This window comes from Rutilus rutilus, assembly GCF_951802725.1.
Source record: "Rutilus rutilus genome assembly, chromosome: 24".
NCBI lineage: Eukaryota > Metazoa > Chordata > Actinopteri > Cypriniformes > Leuciscidae > Rutilus > Rutilus rutilus.
In genome coordinates, this window is record NC_140228.1 from 18,319,532 (window position 1) to 18,342,028 (window position 22,497).

General features: G+C 38.5%; 1 protein-coding gene across 9 annotated transcripts in view; it reads left to right on the forward strand.

The window, feature by feature from the left end:
• dlgap1b (discs, large homolog-associated protein 1b) overlaps positions 1-22,497 on the forward strand; it is a 143,759-nt gene that overhangs the window by 116,879 nt on the left and 4,383 nt on the right. For all 9 annotated transcript variants that reach the window (XM_084399643.1, XM_084399648.1, XM_084399646.1 and 6 more), the window contains 5 exons: positions 12,983-13,368; positions 14,116-14,198; positions 18,910-19,325; positions 21,180-21,271; positions 21,451-21,603. In XM_084399643.1, coding sequence (XP_084255769.1) covers positions 12,983-13,368; positions 14,116-14,198; positions 18,910-19,325; positions 21,180-21,271; positions 21,451-21,603 — 1,130 coding nt within the window. The remainder of the gene's footprint in view (positions 1-12,982; positions 13,369-14,115; positions 14,199-18,909; positions 19,326-21,179; positions 21,272-21,450; positions 21,604-22,497) is intronic.

Here is a 22,497-nt window from a genome sequence, read left to right on the forward strand (position 1 = left end):
AGTAGACTCTCTCTCTCTCTCTCTCTCTCTCTCTCTCTCTCTCTCTCTCTCTCTCTCTCTCTCTCTCTCCGTTTGTTTGTATTGTATTGACTGAGGTGATGCACAACTAAATGGACATTTTGCTTACTCACAGTGCAATGGACTGATGCGAGTTAACATCCAGTTTATAAGCTGATTATTAGTCTATGAATCGGTTAGCTACTTAAGAACTAGACATAAACATTTTTTTAAATAGACATTTAAATAAATAATAATAATAACGATTAACGATATAATATTAATAATATAATGGTCATATAAAATAAACAGATTTTAATTCTAATCATGAAATAGCCTGTTAATAAATAAACAAAATATAAAAAATATCTATTTATCAATACAAAATTGTAATGATGGCTTTGTTGTGTATGTTTGAGGGAGGGAGAGATACTGAACTCTGTCCAGCATCTGTCTATTTTGGTATGTCATATGTGATATTAGGGAGCAGGTGTCAGGCAGGGCTCAAAAATATACAGTATACATAAACAAAGAAACTCAGAGAGGTGAGACCATTTGCTTGTTATTGCGTTCCCCTTTTATGTGTGATTTCACTTTTTTTCCATGCTGGTGGAAATTATCCCAAAAGTTGAGGTGTAGTTCTCCTAAAACCTGGCCAGCAAACTGGGTCAGCATGCATGGGTGTATTTTTCATGCGAGAGCCCACATGGCTCAACCATCCAAGTTTCAATTCTGAGTCTGAGAGATCCCATTCATTTCAAATGGTCTAGGTATCCTGTGACGGCCGCATGCTGGTCTCTATAAATAAAAGCTGTTGCCGGTGTGTGTGTGTAGGCTATTTCCAGTTCAGACTCGTTTAACATCTAACTTGAGTGATTGCCCAGTAGAAAAAACTTTATGACATTGTGTTGTTGTTATTAAGGGTCAAGATGTCTGCAGTGTAATAGAAAAAAAATGTGACCTGAGAAAAACATTCGTTGCCAGAAAGAGGATGCTGCCGTTTCCACGGCAACTAATTCATTTAAACTGTTGATCTGGGGAAAAGAGGATGAGATGTAATTTGATTAAATCAAATTTTCTCCTCTTTTTGTTTTGTTTTGTTTTTATTTAATCTTTTTTTTATTAGAGATTGCTGTTGTTTTGACTTGTTTTGATGCAGTCTTTGCGTCAGAGAAACTTTGTGAATTTTGTGTTTGAACTTCTGTTTTTGCGGTAGCTCTGTATATCCTATGGCATCGCTGTCAAAGAGTAATTATCTGGCGAAGTAGATTTATTATTGTAGAGTTAAAGGCAGGGTAGGCGATTTGTTCCAGAAACATTTTCTTGTTATGCTGGTTGAAAGTCTCTTCACATCCTGATAACATCACACGTCATCAGCGCGCTTCATGCTATGCAGAATTAGAGACAGACCTCAGTCACCGAACACCGCAACCGAAACCGAAACAGCAGACGCCTTTTACAGTTCCTCCTGAACCAAAACAACAAGCTTATACTTCGTTCACACCTTAACAACTGTAATTTGGATGAGATGGAACCCTGTGATGTTATAATTGGTGGTATAGGTCAGTGTTCTTTAGGTTGTTTAAGTTCATTATTATTGTAGTGTTATGTGTTTCGAGACATGAGGTAGTTTAATGCCATCTCTCGTGACGCTTGTTTGCTCCCTGCTGTATGCGTTCATGTGTTTTGAAGGAGATGTGGCTCTGGAGGCGCTCTGAAGGGAGGGTGGGATCTCATGCTTTCAAAGCTAACTTGCTATTGCTAGCTTCTCTGAATATTGCCTACCCTACCTTTAACGAAAGTTATCATGAGCATTATAATGTTTGAAGCGGATGTCATAACAAATGTCAGTAGACCGGGAAGATTTTAAAACAAGTGGTTCATTCATAAATCCGTAAGATTGTACCTTCATGCTGTGGAAATTCAAACCGGAAGACCAAAATAGACCTGAGTGCATGCGGTGCTCATTTCGATGTCGTCCTGTCTAAAAGGAGAGATTGTAACAGAGACTCAGAATGCCAAAGATGGCAGCAGTGATATCATAAACAGGCCCTCCAGTCGATCAATACAGACTCACTTAGATATGATCTCAACATTATCGATTATATTCTCATTACACAGAGCCTGATGACTCTCATATTGATCCAAAAAAGTAATAAAAGTCCTTTGTAAGAGACAAATCAATATTTTTTAACTCAAAGCTGATTTTCTGAAAAGACATACATTTAGAGATTGTGTATACATTTCATACATTTAATATAATTGTAATACAAGTAGCCTAAATAAACCCGTTGAAAATGCATATTGTGTTGTTAATGAACAGTGCAGATTTTGAGCACACGAGGGCAGTGTAGTACAGAGAGAGAGAGAATGGAGAAAAGCACGTGTTTGAAATCAAATAGGCCTACTCCCTACACTCCAAAAAGGAGTTTTTAGATTCTCTTAAAAAGAACCATTTTTTTCTCTCTTGCTTAAGCACGTTTTAATAATCTGTAGAACCTTTTTCCACCATAAAGTAGCCTAACTTTTGTGCCATGAAAAGGTCCTATGGTTCTATCGATGCCCATAAAGAATCTTTATTTTTATAAGTGTACATAAGAATATATGTGTGAATCATTTCAGTGGATGATGCAGTTCACAATATAGTCTAAAACAATAATTAAAAAAAATATATAATAGTATTCTAATCCAATTCCACTTTCAGTGTTGTTTTAGTATTATTTAAATGCTATTATAGCATCTATTATTTTTAATTAACTTTTATTTAGTTTGAGTTTAAGCAATTCTGTTGTGTACTTTTGTCATTTTAATCGTTTTTTAATATTTTTAATGTTCAGCTTTAATGTATTTTTATTTCAATAATAGTCTTAATAATTTTAGTACTTTAATTTCAGTTAGTTGCCGAGGCTGAATTTCAAATTTTTTGTTTACTTTGAGTTAGTGTTGTTTTTGGCGGCCTGTTTTAATTTTAGTTTTAGTCTAGTCTTTGTGTCAAGCTGTCGTTTTAGTTTTTATTAGTTTTAGTCACGTTCATACTCTTTTTAGTCTAGTCAAGTTTTAGTCGACGAAAACTGATGACATTTTAGTCTAGTTTTAGTCAACGAAAACTGATGACATTTTAGTCTAGTTTTAGTCGACGAAAACTGATGACATTTTAGTCTAGTTTTAGTCAATGAAAATTGTATTTTAGTCTCTTTTTAGTAATGCAATTCTATTTAACCCAGTCAATATAGAATTTCAAACAAGGTTATCTTATTAGTATATTTAGGGCTGTGACGGTGGCAGTTTTTTTTTACCACCGTGGTAATGGACCAACTACCTTGGGGGTTATTTAAAAAAAAAAAAAAAAACTCGTTTTATATTTCCACACAAAGACGCGTGATATACACTCTGCGCTCTGAGAGGGATGTGGGACACGAGCAGGAAAGAGACCATCGATCTCTTCATGATATCTTCGTGTTTTCTACTTGATGTAAATTGGTCTGAAGAGCGAATTTTATCCTCCACAAGGGCGAAATATTAGGCTGTTTGAGATTGCGCTGCCAGAGAAAGTGAAACTAAAAATCACCCGCGCGTGTGAAACTATGGGTTCACGCACAACTCTCTCATTCGTCGTGACGTTATAACATTTCGTCTCGTCTCGTTTTGGTCAACGAAAATGAAGAGACATTTTAGCATAATTTTTATTTTGTAAACCACATTTAGTCTCGTTTTTATTCGTCAACGATATTGCATTATACATGTATTTTAGTCATCGTCACATGACCAGCATTTACGTCTCGTCTCGTCTCGTTTTCGTCAGGTGATAACGGTTCGTTGACGACAATATTTCGTCATAATTTTCGTTGACGAAAGCAACACTACTTTGAGTTACATTCATGTAATATTTGTATATTTTGGTATTTTAGTTTTATTTCAATTAATGAAAATGATTTTTAATAGTTTTAGTTTTAGATAAACAACAACACTGGTCACATGATCTACGCGCTTAGATGTAATTTTACAAAAGTAATGTGAAGTAGTGTACATAGTGTATTTTTCGCACATTTTTTTTGTGCTGCATACTCATATTGTAGCATAAATGATTAAGGGTGATAGTTTTGCGTTGAGAAATTGAGTTGTGTGTGTGTGTATGTGTGTGTGTGTGGACAGCCCATCTTTCCAGACTTCACAAATCACTCAGTTAGACATTTCAGTTAAACAGTCTTGCTACTTTTCATCCTCTCTCTCCCTCCCTCCCTTCCTCAGTCTCGCTCTCTTTCTCTCTCTCAGCCGCACAAATAATCATTTCCTTTCAGGCACTCCCCTCACTCACCATGAAAGGTGCTGTGCTGATTTATACTTAAACATCATGTCTCAAAGCTCTAAGATTTATATGATTTCCTCTTCCTTCCCGGAGTTAATCAGCCCGTGTAAGTATGTATGTGTATGTGAGAGAAAGAGACATGAAAGAGGGTGTCAGTGAGAAAGCGAAATAATGAACACACTGTCTGAAATGCTCTACTAGTGTGGGCATGCAGAAAAATACACAAACACGCATAATCTTCAAGCTTTCATATGAATCCCTCCTCTAAATCTATGACCTGAAGCTTACCTTTTAATAGACATTACAGAGGAGATGATCTAATGCATTTCTGATTCAGTTTCACACACACACACACACACACACACACACACATTACTGAAATGTACATTTTAGTCCCGAATATGTATGTAAGAGTATTATTTTATCTTAAAATATATATATATATATATTTTTTTTTTTAATTACTTGCATTGGTCTGATCAGGGAAGCAAATAATATCATGGCTTATTTCCTCAATTTCAAAATAACATTTTTATTCTATGATAAATGTCAAAAAGCAGATAGGCCTGTATATTTCTTATTATACATTATTTTGTATGTATATGAGAGGATTATGCATGGATGCATTAAGTTGGTCAAAAGACTGTCAAGGCATTAATAAATATAATAAAATGTCTGTCAAAAATATGACTGTTTTGAAAATTGGTAAACCAAATCAGCATATTAGAACGATTTCTGAAGGATCATGTGACACTGAAGACTAAAATAAATGTGGTGTCAGCTTCAACATTTCAACACTTTTATTTTCATCCTGTAGGTGGCGATAGGCACACAATGAAACATTCTGACACATGCTGGAGCCTTAAAGGGATAGTTCACCCAAAAATCATAATTTTTCCTCACCCTCCAGGAACATAAAAGAAGATATTTTGAAGAATGTCGGTAAATAAACAGCTGACGGTCCCCATTGACTTCTATAATGTAGTCGGAAAATACTATGGAAGTCAATGGCTTCCGTCAACTGTTTAATTACCCACATTCTTCAAAATACCTTCTTTTGTGTTCAGCAGAAGAAAGAAATTCCTACAGATTTGGAACAACTTGAGGGTGAGTAAATGATGACGGGATTTTCATTTTTGGGTGAACTCTCCCTTTAAGTCTGTTCACTTGGAAAATCTAGCGGAATGTGGTCTGTCAATTATCTGTTCATTACCTGATTTAACATGCTTTTTAGTGTTACAAAAACACACTGACTATTAGAAGAAGACTTTTTTCTTTTTTTTTCAGAAACTAGTGGCATCTGAGTCTGTTTTGGGGTTTTTGCATCTGAGTTCTCTTGACTGTTTGATGACCGTGCACTTTACGTAATTACAACTTAACGGCCTCTCTTTGAGAATCGCTATGCTTTGATTCAGGCCACACAGAAAGGAAGTGCGGTTGTTGACATGATCCTGTCACAGGAAACTCCTGTCTATTTCTCTCTTCTCTTCTCTTCTCTTCTCTTCTCTTCTCTTCTCTTCTCTTCTCTTCTCCTCTCCTCTCCTCTCCTCTCCTCTCCTCTCCTCTCCTCTCCTCTCCTCTCCTCTCCTCTGTGTGTGTGTGTGTGAGAGGGAGAGAGTATGTTGAATGGTTTAGGTTTTCACTGCGAGGGTGGGGCAAACCTTAATTACAGACCGTCTCTACTCTTTCAGAAAGGGTCCTCTGTGTGTCTGTGCGTGTGTGTTTTTTTGCCCCCAAATGTTTTGGGAGGGTCCTTTAATGGCATATATCACTTTGGCGCTGAAGTCTCAAAACATGCATTTATAAAAAGCCAAAAATTACAACATGCCATTTGGATTGACTCTATGAGTTTATGGGAAGAGGTGTATGTGTGTGTGTGTGTGTGTGTGTGTGTGAGGTTCTACTTTAGTAGTTTAGGAAGTCTTTGTAACACAATGCATTGCATTCCTGCACTCCTGCTGGGCTCCTCGTTTGTTCCTTGCATTCTTGCCCACTCACCCCCAACCCCCTGTATGTGTGTGTGTGTGTGTGTGTGCGTGTGAGTGTCGGGGGTCTCTTAAGTCTCCTAAAGACCACTTCAATCTCGGAATAACCCTAAACCAGCACTAACACACTCTTCACAAAAACTACACACATTTCTCCGCCACACACAAGCGGGTTCTTTCCCCATCCCCCCCACCTCTCACAGGATACCAGGGGTCAGAGGTCAAACCTGGAGACACAAAGCATAAAGAGAACAGACCGCAGAGGGAGAGATGGGGAGTATGAGGAAAGAGAGAAGGAAATAGAGATAGGTGAGTTAAAGGTAATTATTAGGGTGGTTAGTCCGCCGGAAAGTTGGTTAGATTAAAACCAGTACTGTTGCTCAGGTGACAGTTCACTTATTTTAATTAATTCATGGCTCATCTCATGAGTTGCGTGTTGGGTGTGCTGCATATATAAGTCGGGGTGTGAACTCTTGACCACATTCCTTTGTATTTAGATGTAAATGCAGGAGTGTCAGGCCTCTGACCTCTTGAGATGTACAAGATCTCGACCTAAAGACCTTCAAATGAACACAAACACACACTAAGTTCATACATTCCATAGCTAGGCTACTTAAATAGCTTTTTATCTATCTATCTAATCTATCTATATATCTATCTATCTATCTATCTATCTATCTCTATCTATCTATCTATCTATCTATCTATCTATCTATCTATCTATCTATCTATTTTTTAAATAATATATAAATTAGTTATGTTTAAGTAATTACATATATTCAAAATACATTTCAAATATTTCTTAAAACATTTAATAATAATAATTACATAATTATTTAACAATAAATTAACATATAATATTATATATATGTATAATATATAAATATTACTCCATTTATATAATATTTTACATTTCTTTTAAACATAATTACTAAATTAATTACTTAATTACTATATTTACTAAATAAATATAAATATTTTAGTATGAAAATATATATGAATATTTAGTATTGGGTAAGTATTTAAGAATAAAGATAATTATTCTTAATGTATAATGTATGTACAGTATATATAATTAGTAAACCAATTTAATTTATTAAATGTATGTACAGTATATATAATTAGTAAACCAATTTAATTTATTAAATTATTTCTTTAGTAATTATATATATATATGTGTGTGTGTGTGTGTGTGTGTGTGTGTGTTTGGTCTTTGATTTACTAAATATAATTCGCTTTTTTAGTATTTATTCTATTGTGTGTCTCATATTTAGATAGCTAAGTACATATGAGTGTGTATCTTCCTGTCATTCCTGGAAGAGAGCAATGCAGGATGCATCTATCCTTATACAAACACACAAACACTCACACTTGGTGAGCCGTCAAGCAGATGTAATGTGTAATCAGACAGGTATGTAGACTGATTAGGGAGTGTAAAGGCAGAGATCATTTGCGTGTCAGGAGTGTGCGTGTGTATTAAATTATAATTTTAGACTTTTGTCAAGTTAAATGTGTCTCGCGGTTTTATTGTGTCTTTGTGTATCCGAATGGTTTTGGTGTCTGTGTGTGTGTGTTCTCACTTTGACTGGTGTCAGGAATGCTTGACAGGAACTAAAGCAAATGGGCCGCTAAAACTAATCTCATCCTCTTTTACTGTGTGTGTGTGTGTGTGTCTCTCTCTCTCTCTTTCCCCTCATTCATCCCTGCCTCTCTTGTCCTCCTCCAGGGCATGTCTGTCTTTACAGACTTGAGAGAAAGATATTCATCACCTGAGTTAAGATCTTGCACCCCTGCAGATACCTACTCCCGTTAACTTTGAAGAGTAAAGTTAAGGTTTCAAAGCTCATTACCTTTGCATTTAGAAAATAAAATGTTTTATTTTATTTGTGCATTTGTACATTCAGAAAGAAAATGCTATTTATTTTGTTTTATTATTTAGCATTCAAATTTATTTGAATTATTTGTATTTGTTTTTTTTTATAATTTTTTAATAATAATTTTTTTAAATATTTTTAAAAAAAAATTAATTATTTAATCAAATTATAAATTGAATAATGCATTCAGATTTAATTTATTTTATTTTATTTTATTCTATTTATTTATTTTATTTATTTTATTTATTTTATTTATTTTATTCATTTTATTTCATTTATAAACCACGGCACATATATATAATCTCACACTTACCTAACTGAACTGCCATAAACCGTCTAGTCTGTGTTTTATTCCTTCTTTGAACTATGATTATGACACTTAATGTGTCACCTGTCGGCCGAGTATTAGCGCATGCGTGTGTGTTTGTTTGTAAGCGTGCATGGGTGTGTTTGTCACTGATTGACAGCTGCGGGGAAACTGGCCATGTGTATGAACTTAGAACAAGCAAAAGTAGGTCAGGCACACTGTTAGTAAACACATCCACTCACACAGTTTACAGTTAGCAGTCAGCGCTGCATTTTCCCCCCCAAAAAAAGTGCTTTTTTTTTTGCTCAATACTGGCTGATCTGTTTTTATCTCTATCTTTGTGTTTTTTTTACACGCACACGCTGTTTTATAGAAAGGCCACGGATTTCATGTTCCTCCTTGTTTCCACGGCTACACTATCACAAAGGACTCCAGCTGGCTTTGGAAAAAGGGAGCAAGGGACAGAGAGAAAGACGAACGGTGACCAGCCCTTTTCTAAACACACGGCAGCTGGGCCGAACTGTCATTCTGCACCCTGGCCTGCTTACACACACACACACACACACACACACAAAAACACACTGTGGCCCCTCCTCTGGCTTTATAGCGCTTTGTGTTTTGTGATAATTCCCTTGGCATCTGCTAGAGGGAGCCCAACTAACCTGTTTGAATAAGTTTTATGGTTTTTGTCGCTTCCACACAAGCGCACACACACACTCACGTCGGACTCGTCCGCGTCCAGACGTCATAATGCCCAGAGGTGCGTTCAATCTCCCCTCCTAATGAAGCATGAGGCTGAAAGGGGAGTTTCTCCGGGCAGGGGCCGAAAAGAAGGAATGAATGGATGATAGGGTGGTGGGGGGGGGCAGTGAAGGGGGTTGAGCAGGGGACGTCTTTGATACAGCGCTGGCCCGGGCGGGGGGTAGTGTGTTTTTTAGCCAGGAGATCCACCATTCACACTCCTCCGTCGGCCGCTCGTTTGAAGTGCCTCACAAAGAGGAGTTTGTGGGCCGGGGGCCAAAAGGGGTTTTGTCATTCACAGAGTCCCTCTCCTCCTCCTCTTTAACCTCTCGCTCATTCTTTCACTCTTTTGAAACGAGAAATACTTTATCGGCCAAGAACGCAGCCAATTAATGTTCAACCAACAGGCTGAATTGCTTCGAAGCTAGCATGCATGCGTGCGGTTTAGTTTTCGCATCACTCGCTCTCAGATTTGATCTGAACTTTCAGAGAGTTTAACTCCAATCCCAATCCCCAGAATTAGTTGCTGCATTTGTTTGCAGCAGCGCTCGGATTGTGTTAGACAAGCGGCAGATGTTAAGACCACTTTGTTGAGAGAAAGTTGGACGAAAGCATTTCGGGGAGTTTTTCTTTCTCCGTTCCTGCCTGCTGGAGTTCAGGAATTCTCTATCACACTCCACTTCCCAACTGTTGGATAAACACGATGGCCTTGAGAGCGTGTGCGTGTGTGTGTGTGTGTGTGTGTGTGGTTTTGGAGGCGTGACGCTTCCATGATCCAAACATCAAAGTGTATCCGTGGAAACTGTGAGGTAGTCAGTAATGCCGCTAACATGGCATGACTTGTTTTTATTCGCTGCCTTTTTTGTGTGCGTGTGTGTGTGTACACGTGTAGGTGAAAATAAAGTCGTTTGGGAGATGTCCTACACATCTGGTGTTAGAGAATATATCATACTGTGGTTGCCCATGTTAGAAAAACACTATTTTTGAGACGTTTTGGCCTCTAAAAAGACTTTGACAGCTCTCTGGCAACTGACTTCCTCTTCACTTTGTGGAGTCCAGACAACCCATTGACCTTCCTGGCATGCTTTTGTGCAGAAGGGGCATGTGTGTGTGTGTCAGTGTGTGTCAGTGTGTGTGTGTGTGTGTGTGTCCTGGTAAACCCTACGTTATGGGGACAAAATGTCCCCACAAGGATGGCATTATCCAAAATCCTTGTCCTTGTGAGGACATTTTTTGTTCCCCATTAGGAAAACAGCTTATAAATCACTCTAAGTGCTGTTTCCTGAAAATATGAAAATGCAGAAAGTTTTCTGTGATGGGTAGGTTTAGGGTTAGGCGACAGAATATACAGTTTGTACAGTATAAAAATCATTAAGCTTTTCCATCACAATAATGAATTGCATTTTAGAATTATAATTAAATTATAATAATATGTCACTGTATTGTGGATCAGATAAACTCATTATGAGCATATGTGATTTCTTATGAAAGCATTTTAAAATATTATAACCCAAACTTTGGCACAGTAGTGTGCATTTTACCCTATGTTTTACATAGTTTACATTTATATTTGTATTCATCTATTTAAACAAAGACAGGAAGAATATTTATATTTGGTAATGAGATTCTCAAGGCTATTACTATTGTGTGATAAGATTAAAAAAAATCCAGACTGTTTTTAGCTTGGAAACTCACATCTGTATTTTAAAGGGCTCCAGGTGGCTGGATGTTTTGGGCTATTTGACCTGTGGTTTGCCTTTGTCACATAGAAAGAGAGAGCGAGCGAGAGAGGAAAGGCTTTAGAAATAAACCACAGGACTGGGTGGGTCAGAGAACACACACATACATGCTTGACACGTGACACAGGCTCATACACACAGGTGAGAACAAGCACACACAGTGCCCGGCTCGGTTGCTGTAATAGTTTAAAGAGAAAGCCTGGCCTACTTTCCGCATGCACTGTGACCCAGTTTACATAGATTCAGACACGGAGCAGTCACAAACCTGTTCCACATCCCTTCTGTGTGTGTGTGTGTGTGTGTGTGTGTGTGTGTGAGAGAGAGAGAGAGAGAGAGAGAGAGAGAGCTGTTAAAACACAGAGCATGATCTTCTTACAGTGCTATAATCTAAAACAGACACACGCACTCTCGTACACTCAGATGTCATAAAGCAAAAGAGAGATCTTCCGATCTAATCCGCTCCCTTCATGTGTCCAGGAGTGATGTGTGTGTGTGTGTGTGTGTATGTGTGTGTCTGGGCCTGGGCCTGCGCTAACCTGCTCCTGCCAAAAGCAGGAAATGAGGGAGCTGTAAGAAAATGGACTGCCACTGTTTAGTCTCTGAGCACACACACACACACACACACACTCGCACACACACACGCACACACATACGTACGCACACATACACGCACACACACGCACACACATATGCACACAAACACACACACACACACACACACACACACACACACACACACACACACACACACACACACACACACACACACACACACACACACAGAGTGTTTAGTCTTCTCCAGCAGCTGTGCTATTCTAAGCAATACAGGCAGGAAGAACAGAGAGAGCAGAAATAGATGGATGATTGGGACAGTAATGCCAAACTCTTTTTGTAGTTTTACTCTGCAACTCTACAGTGCTGTACTCTAAGCATGCTCTACCTTACTGCACACTACTACACTCTGACCAAAAAATGCTTACCTAGCATTCTTATACTTTTTTATGCTTTATTCTATTCTAATGTGCTCTATTTGTTTTTATACTAAACTTCTATTCGCTATTCTGTTTTATGCAACTCTATTGTATTATATTCTACTCTACTTCACTCTGTTCTCTCCCACTCAACTCTGTTGTACTCCGTTCAAAAGTGTAATTCTACTGTATTCTACTTATCTTTACTCTGCTCTACTTTAGTAAATGATATTCTACTCTTACCTTATACTATTATACGCCAGTCTATTCTACTGTACAAAACGTTTTATTGTACTTTATTCTCTACTCTATTCAAACTCTACTCAACCCCATTCTATTATATTTTAGGTTACTTTAGGCTATTCTTCTCAACTTTCTTATGCTCTACTCTATTATATTTTGCTACTCCACTGTACTTTATTCTCTTTTACTCAACCTTGTTCTACTCTTTTCTGCTATACACTACATTATTCTACTTTGTTCTCCTCGGCTCAACTTCATTGTACTCTAATGTACTTCACTAAACTTTGTTCTAATTTATTCTACAGTAATTTATTCCTGCTTAACTCTGCAGTTATTCAACTGTGTTTACTTTACTCAACTTTATTATGTTCTACGTTACTGAATTCTGTTTTACTTTAACTCTATACTATTGTATGCCAGTCTACTCTATTCTGTTTACTTAATTCTAATCTTCTCAACTTTATTTGACTCTGTTATACTGTACTTTATTCTCTTCTTCCCAATGTTGTTCTACTCTTTTTTGCTGTATGCAACTTTATTCTAATCCCATCAACGTCACTGAACTTGACTCTGTTTTGCTGTATTCTACTCATCTCTGCCGTGCTTGTATTCTATTGGATTGTTCTCTATAGTACTTCAAATATGTCCATGGTACTCTAAATTTACTTCCACGTCTTTTTGTCCATTTTCAGATCATGAACCTGCGATTATTATCTTGTTATATTTTGACTATTAAATACATTTAACTAAATTGTCAATTGATGAATGCGCTACCTAGTTGTGTCACTTAGTAACCTATCACTTCCTCCCACTCCACAGTATCATCATGTATAACAACCTACAAGAAAACTCCGCCCCCGGTCCCACCCAGGTCAACACCCACCAGACCATACATCTCTATAACAGCTCAGAGCAGCACAGAATCAGCACAGGATGCCTACAATGAGCTCACCGGTGCTGGCCCTGCAAACCGGGCCTTAGCAGCAGTCCAGTCGGGCCTCAGCAACTCCACTGAGAGCATCGATAGCATGAAGGCCCTGACGGCAGCCATTGAGGCAGCGAACGCTCAAGTCCACGGCCCAGCCAGCCAGCATGTGACCAACAGCACCATCACCATCACCACAGCCAGCGCCACCAGCGTAACACGCATCGCACAGGACGCTAAGAAAGACGCCCTCAGGAAGTGCCTGTCCATAGGGATACAGGTTGGCCACACACAATCACATCTGCGTTGCCTATAGGGTTACAGGCTAGCAATACTAAACTTACAAAGAAAACACAAAACAGAGAATAAAATATGAGCTTAAGCACAGCAGTGTTTACAAGACTTTGTAAATCACACAAAGATTTGGCAAAAAATTTAAGATTAGTATGCCAGTATGCTATTTCAAATTCAGCCAGGCATTATTTACAGTATATACTAGAATTATATAGTATGCTCTAAGACAGTGTACACTATGTCCATAAATGCTGTCTAGTCATTAATAATCAGCAGTATATTCTCTGATTATTGAGTAGCCATCTATGTAGTATACACTGTGATACCCAGTGAATGCTGTCTTGATAGGCAGCATACTTTTATGAGCGTTTTTATGAGCACATCCGTTGTCTGCAGTGTATTCTCTAGTTATTGAGTATGCGCCTGTATTTTACATGCTATGATGCCCAAATATGCTGTTTAGGTAGGCAGCGTACTAAGTTTGGGAACACAGCATTTTTATCTGCAGTACATTATCTGATTATTGAGTATGCATCAATAAAGTGTACAATTTGCACATTTCTAATCACTTCTTGCTTTACACCTACATCATTTGGTACTAAAATATTCACATAAGTACAAACAACAACAAATGTACAGCAGTACATTTAACAATAACAATTCAAAATGTACTGTAGACACCCAGCCTCCATATTGAATGTGTGTGTGTGTGTTTGTGTGTGTCTGTGTTAAGGTTGACGGTCCTGAGGAATCCAGCCAATCAGAAGTGCACTGCAAGTTTCAGTCTGTCGGCATTCAAGTAGAAGAGGAGAGTAGGTAAGTTTATCTACACTCACTCGCTCTCTCTCTCACACACACACACACACACACACACACACACACACCCCAGTAGCAGCATATTCCATTACATCTCCAGCCTTTATCTCCAATCATGTGCTCATATAAACAAGACAAAGTCATTGAAAACATTACAGATGTGAGGATAATGACTATTGAAGCTTCTGAAAAAATGGAAGCTGTAAGAAGAGAGAGAAAAGAAAGTGAAAGAGAGAGAGAGATGTCATTTCAAGCACATGTTCCTGTGACAAAGACCCTCCCGTTCTCTATTTCACACACACAGCTGTCCCTATCATGGTGGTTTGGACACTGGGGCCTTCTGAAAGGGTAAAGGAGTGGGAGGCAGAGAGACAGCTGCTCTGTGTGTATGCGAGTGTGTCTGTGTGTTCGTGCACCGCCATCTGTTGCTGTGCCCATTATGAAGCAAGGCAGGCTGCTGGGTCACAGGCATGGTCAAATATCGACCCCCTGTCTTACCTCTCTCTCTCTCGCTCGCTTTCTTTTGCTTTCTCTGACTCGCGCACCCTCAGATGTCACTGTTTTAGCACCCTGTGAGAGGGAGGGACATAACGCCAGGAGGAGGTAGAGTGAAAGGGCCATTAGATGTTCAGTCTCTGTGTGTTTTCCCCTTAAAGTTCAGCTATAGGTCCAGCCAAAGCATCGTAAAATCCACATCTCGTAGCTAAATTACTGCCCAAGAGTACAGATCAAATGCCAGAACAAATGTTACACACACATACGCATACTGTGTGTAAACAGTAGTTTTACAGAAGGTCAGTTATGTTCAGAGTCAGTTGCTCTGCTTAAAAACCCCAGTGAACTATCTATAGAGACAGCGTTTTGAGGCATCTCAGACATACTCTCAACACGTTTTTCTCACTCACACATTTTTCAAAACAGTCTTAACATTCTCTAAAAAGTAAGTGCAATTGTCACATCTTAATATTTATGGAATATATCATGTCTGGCAGATTTTGATCACTGACTGGATCATTTTGCATGTGATGGCTCACACAATGAAAGAATGTTTAGAAGTGTTGAAGAGCTTGACAGTTTCACTGAGAATCAACTCATCGGTTTTGATCAACAAGCCATGTGCATTTAGTCATTGTGCAAATTGTAGACAATTGTACTTATTCTTTCAAAACGCAACACATCAATAAGAAATTCAAATCTGATGTGACCAAGAAACTAATTGTTAGGAGATCTGAACTTGTTGTTTTGAGAGAAAAAAAGTCTAATTTGAGAATTGAGCCAATGCTTTTGGTAAACCTGGAAAATAGACCATTTTACCCAATAATTAGAGTATTGTTGTTAGCTTAGCAATGTGTTGACGTCGAAACACTGTTTTTAAATATATTTCATTCAGTTATGTTATGTAAAAAAAAAAGATTTTGTTTAAAATCGACTATTTTACCCAGCATTTCTACATTTCTGTTTTTAGAGTATTGCATTGTTAGATTAACTACATACTAACATTGAAATGTTAGTTAGTATACAAGTTATTTTTGTTCAATATTGATAAGTATTACAATTTGGAATTTAATATTGGACTGTTTTACTATCTTAGAGTGTTGTGTTGTTAGTTTAGCAACATGCTAACATCAAACTTTCCCATGTGAGTAGCACTGGATGATGCGTTGAGCACTGGGTTGCTGCTCATGTACAGTAGTGGCCAAAAGTGATGTCTGGCCTAGGGACATCTTAACCCTAATTATTTTCTCAGATAAATACCTTAACCAAGTTAAGTGTTTTGTTCTTCCCACATATTTTAAAGATATTGGAGGTTGTGGCTGGTAACTGCCAGCGTTGAGGAGTTGAGGGCAGCAGATTCCTAGACAGTGAGAGAGGGACACACATAACCCACACACACTCGCACAGGTCGCCGGTATTTGGACTTTGCTGAAGCATGCCTTTGTAACTGAGAGGGAATACAGCTGTAAAACACCGACACACACACACACACACGCACACACAGACAGCTCTCCTAGCACAGGTCTGCTCTTGTTTCCTGCTGAAGTCAGAGCCCTTGAACTGTATGCAGAGACTCATTTAGCGTGTCATACACTCTTTTGTGCAGTAGGAACGAAGGGAATTAAGGAATGAGTTGTCTTCCCCTGTGGCTGTGGCCCAAACCACTTACGCCTGACTTTTTTTTAGCTCTAGGGAGGTGCAGTACAACATGTAGTCAGACATGTTTGATAACACATATTGACAAACTGTTGATCTCCAACACTTGTCATAGATAGACAGACAGAGGGACGGATGGACGGACATAGATAGATAGATAGATAGATAGATAGATAGATAGATAGATAGATAGATAGATAGATAGATAGATAGATAGATAGATAGATAGATAGATAGATAGATAGATAGATAGGTTGACAGACAGACAGACAGACAGACAGACAGAGATAGATAGATAGATAGATAGATAGATAGATAGATAGATAGATAGATAGATAGATAGATAGATAGATAGATAGATAGATAGATAGATAGATAGATAGATAGATAGATAGATAGATAGATAGATAGATAGATATGGGAAAGAATTAGATTAAAAAAAACATCATACGGGTAAATTTGCTCTTTAAAGTACATATTGTCTTTTAATAAAACTAAAGTCGACTTCTGACCCTGGTGTCTTCCCTGTCACACCCTGTGGAGTTTTTGGTGCTGTGGTGGTCCTAGTGGCTTTACCATGCGGCCCACCCCTGCTAGCAGCATGAGTGTGTGTGTGGGTGTTCTCATGTCTATTGATAGCTTTAGTTAATATGTAAAGCACTGAGTGCACCATAGGTTAGTTTCAGCCTCAAACGTCAAGCCCACTCTGATCACAGACTGTCTCATACATACACGGAATATCCAGATTCAGCCTGATTGGATGGCTGTTACAAACGTTCCAGTCGTAGTAGGACTTCTGTAAACTGATATCAGTGTATGTATGTATGAAGTCTGTACTCCTCTCAAGTTTAGATCATCATATGAACATGAACAATACTGTGTCCAGATATGTTTTGGGGACTGATAATGACTCAGAGATGTGAAAAGAATCTGCTGTAAAACCGTCTGCCATAGTTACATTTAACTATGAACATGAACACACACACACACTCTCTCTCACACACACACAAACACACACACACACACAAACGTTTTCTTATGATATGATTTACAGAAGGCAATGATTACTACCATGTGAGCGGAACAAGAAATGAATACTCTCTTCTCTCTCTCTCTCTCTTATGCACCCTTTATTTGTCTCTCTTCCTCTCTACAGGAAGTAGTTAGCTGATATGAAACAGGCCTTTCTGACACACACACACATAATCTAAAATGGTCTTTAATGGAAAACAAATGGTTCAAAAAGATATCAGAACTCAGAAATGTAGTGGAGGAGAACAGACGCAGATTACTAGATGGATGGATAAAAACACACTAAGTCCATGAAAAAGATTAAAGAAATCCTAGCAGTTTATGGCCTGTATGTGCTATCGTTTTTTTTTTTTTTGTGCCTTCCAATAACTCAATATTCAAACGCTCAGATGCACGGGCACACACAGAGGCGACACACACTCAGGGTATGGTGAGAGATGTCAGTGTGCTTCAGTGCATCTGAATAGAGCAGGTGTCATACCTCTCCAGTACACACACACACACCAGGCAAACACAGAGTAGCAGATCTAAGCCAGATCGCTTTGATATGTTATCCTTCTCTATTCCTAAAGGAGAGGAGATGTGTGTGTGTGTGTGTGTGTGTCTGTGTTTGTTACGAATGTATTCAATATCATAGGCTACAGTTACTTAGAAGGAAGTCTCAACAGAAAATTGCAACCCAATTAATGTAATTTATTTGAACATCGTAAGTACATTTGGAGCATTCTTCAACTTTTGCCAATGTTTTGTCATCATATTCATCCATTGTTATGAATCCAACTATTTAGCATCATACAACAAAAAATCAACATATACACTATCGTTTAAAAGGTTGGGTCAGTAAGATTTCATTTGAAAGAAATTTATACTTTTATTCAGCATTTTATAATGTTAAAAAATATTTCTATTTCAAATATATGCTGTTCTTTTGAACTTTATTTTCATCAAAAAAATACTGAAAAAATATACATCATAGTTTCCACAAAAATATTAAGCAGCGCACAACTGTTTTCAACATTGATAATAATAAGAAATGTCTCTTGAGCACCAAATCAGCATATTAGAATTATTTCTGGAGGATCATGTGACACTGAAGACTGAATGCAGCTTTTCCATCACAGGAATAAATTATATATATATATGGTTATTATAAATTGTAATAATACTAAAAAATATTATTGTTTTTACTGTATATTTGATCAAATAAATGCAGCAAGAGACTTTTCTTCAAAAACATAAAAAAAATCTTACTGACCCCCCCCCCCAAAAAACTTTTTCACTTTATGAAACTGTCCTTGAAAACCTTAATAAAGTGTTTAAATTTCCCATCATATTTTTTTGTCAACAGTATGTTTTAATTAAAATAGTTAATGCATTGTTATGATGCACATTTTATATCTAGTCTTTGTTATTGTCAACGGCGCAATAGAAACGTTTGTGTCAACATTGTTTCTGAGCATTAGATGTACATTTAGCTAAATGATTCGAACACAAACTATACACTACACTATTCATCTTTTCTTTCCAGCTACCGCAGAGTCACACGCTCTAACAGCGTCACCACTGCCGTTCAAGCTGATCTTGATCTTCTGGAGGTTCTCGGCGATGACCAGTTCACGCAGACCCACCAGGGGCCCATTATCCGCCAGCCGTCCCAGGATGCATCCACTTCCACTGTCAGCATCCAGGGCTCTGGGAACCACTACCATGCCTGTACCCAGGATGACTTCAACGACGTGGGCTTCGACCCCTCCATTCTGCCCCCGCCGGTCCCCTGGATGGATGGAGCCATGGAGGAGGAATACGCAAGTGAAGTGTCAGTCTCTGTGTGTCCGCAGGACGGACGCTGGTTTCTGAAGCTGCTGCATGCAGAGGTGGAGAGGATGGAGGGCTGGTGCCAACAGATGGAACAGGATGAGCGAGAGAATGAGCTACCGGAAGACAGTGAGTAACTCTGAGATAATGACCCTAAAAAAAAGTAGTAGGCAGCCCATCTAGACAGCATTTTTATGCATTATAGATCTGGGAAGTAGACTCATTTAGAATGTTTGTTTTAACAGCATTTTTCGGCATTAATTATTAATTTATAACATTTGATTCAACAGCATTTTGTGGCATTATAGACTCATTTAGAATGTTCGATTCAGCAGCAATACAAAGTTCTGTAATGAAACTCCTAAACTGAAACGCTTGCAATCATATCAATCTCTATAGGGCACGGCTGATTGGTTCCTGCTGTATCAGTAGCCAATGAGCTTAGTGCTCAACCTTCAAATACTTGCATATGCATTTGCCTTAGCAGAGCAGTGCGCTTTCAGAAACCCTCCACCTTCCCCAGCTCCACCTGTATAGATCTGCTACGGGTAATTCATGTATGTTATACTGAAGAGTAGCAGCATTGCATGTCTTGTATGTATTGGCAGTAACCGTACAAGTCCCGTACTTGCTCTAGCGTAGCAGATCTATTTCGCCAAGACCAAATTGATCAACATTCTCATGCTATTACCATGCCAAACACTCTGAGAGTTGTTATGACAGAATTACATTTCAGTTACATTTTTTTCAGTTACATTTTTCAGTTCAACAGCACTTTTTTGGGGAGATTCATATGTTCGATTTGAATGTTCTAAATGCATCTTTGATCCCCCAAAATTCTTTCTAGGTAGGCAACTCACTAGGTTTTGAATTAGTTTAAAACATATAGCAAAGTAATTGAAGCAAAATAGTTATTGTAGATAAATTACTGAATTTCCAAATCCGCTATTTTATTTTTAAAGTCAGGTAGTCATTTAAATGCAAAACTATATTTAGAGTGACATTTGTACAGTCTGTGTGTGCAAGTCGTTTGAAGAATAATCAGCCACTTCAACAAAACTACCAGTGCACAAGGTCATTTCACATTCTGGTTACCTCCGGCCAGCCTGTGTCTTTTTCTCCCACTTCCCGCCTTTTCCCCGCTCAAGCACACACACCCACACACACAGCGCAGTGACCGTCTTCGTGTCACTCACAAAGCCTGCTTGTTCATCTATCTCCTGTCTGTCTCCCTCTCACATACCAGACATTTCTACCAGCAGGGAGCCACCCGTCTCCCTCGTCTCTTTCGCTCCCTCTTTCTCTGTATATTTTCTTCTTCCTCTCAGTTTCTATATCTGTCTCCTTCCACTCTCTCTTCTCTAACCCTTCCCTCTTTCCCTGAATACATAAAATATGCTAATCTCCGTGTCCTATGACAGCACATTGTTTGCCATATGGTCTCTTGCTGCTGCATATGTTAAACAGAGCGAGTTCATTTCGTCAGATCACTGTTTAAACTGCAATCCACAGAGACACGCTGCAGTCACTCCTCGGGCCAAGGCGGAAGCCTTTAAATGACCCCCACATGGCAAACATTAGTTTCCTTTAAGAGAATTCACCCTTGTTTGGTAATCTGATATGCTATTTACTTTCTTTCACTCTCAATCTATCTTTTTACATCGCACTCTTGTTCTGTATGTGTGTGCGCGAATTTCTTGGCTCGTTGGCTCTGGCTGGTGTTTGTTTGGTGTGCATGGTAAACACTCCCCCTGCTCCTCTGGTTCCTGCATTTAAGTTCCCAAGCCTTAGATATTTATGACCCCCTTCTCGCTTCAAAGAGACAGCATTTAAACATTAACTTGCTGTCTAAGCCTTTGCAACACAAACGCACACATTCACTGCTGTGTAATTACATAGAGTTTCTCATACTGTGCTAATCAACTTTTCATGCTACTTACTGCACTTTACAACAGCTGATTCTCTTTTTTTGTGTGTGTTTAGTCCTCGGCAAGATTCGTAGTGCGGTGGGGAGCGCTCAGTTGCTGATGTCGCAGAAATTTCAGCAGTTCCGGGAGCTCTGTGAAGAAAACTTGGTATGTATGAAGCACACATCCATTAGCCAATCAGAGCAGAGCGACACTTGGTGACTCCGCCCCTGAGTGGCTGTGTTAGCCTCAGTAGAATTGATATAAGACAAATCAGTATCACTTAGTTAGATATTGCCCCCACCCCCCACCCCCAATTAACAGATGTTTTGTGTATAATCTGTCAGAATCCCAACGCCCACCCGCGGCCCGTGTCTCAAGATCTGGCAGGATTCTGGGATATGCTGCAGCTGTCCATTGAGAACATCAGTCTGAAGTTTGATGAGCTACACCAGCTGAAAGCTAACAACTGGAGAACGCTGGAGCCTCCTGAGAGAAAGGTACAGATTTTTACATCACAAATCCAGATGCATTACACACTCTCTTAAAATGGCTAAGAATACCACAGCTGACACAAAGCAATTTGCGACGACATTTCTTAAGATGCTGCATGGTTGGTTTATTGAAACTGTTCAATATATGTCAGAGTAGATGTGATATTTAATTTGATGCAAGCTAAAAATGACCCTTGTGAGGGGTGGAATCTTTGTTGTTTTTGTGGCATGAAAAAGGAAAGTTTTGAATAATTGTACAGGTCACTATGTTTTATGATGAAGCCTGAGGCCTTCAAGCTTAAAAAGGGCACAAAAACAGCACAAATTTGTTTGTGAATCAGACTTAACTACTTCTCTCATAAATTCTTACGAACAACCCAAGGAGCGCTAGGGCAGATGTCGAGTTGCATGGACTAGTTTAACGATGCTTTTATGGTGCTTTTGTGTCTTTTTTGAAGCTTGACAGACCCAGTCCCTATTTAATGGAATAGCACAGAAAATAACAACCGGCATATAATTCAAACTTTCAGCACAATGTGTTGAACGGACAGTTTTCTGTATTTGCATCCAGTTAAATATGGTGTGTACTCTGACTTTAAAGGGATAGTTCACCCTAAAATTAAAGTTTTGTAATCATTTACTCACCCTCATGTTGTTCTAAACCTGTATGAGTTTCTTTTTTCCGTTGAACACAAAAGAAGATATTTTGAAGAATGCTGGTAATCAAACAGTTGAAGGCATCCATTGACTTTCATAGTATTTTTTTCCTACTATGGAAGTCAATGGGTGCCGTCAACTGTCTGGTTACCAGCATTCTTTAAAATATCTTTGTGTTAAACAGAAGAAAAAAAAAAACTTGTACAGTTTGGGAACAACATGAGGGTGAGTAAATGATGACAA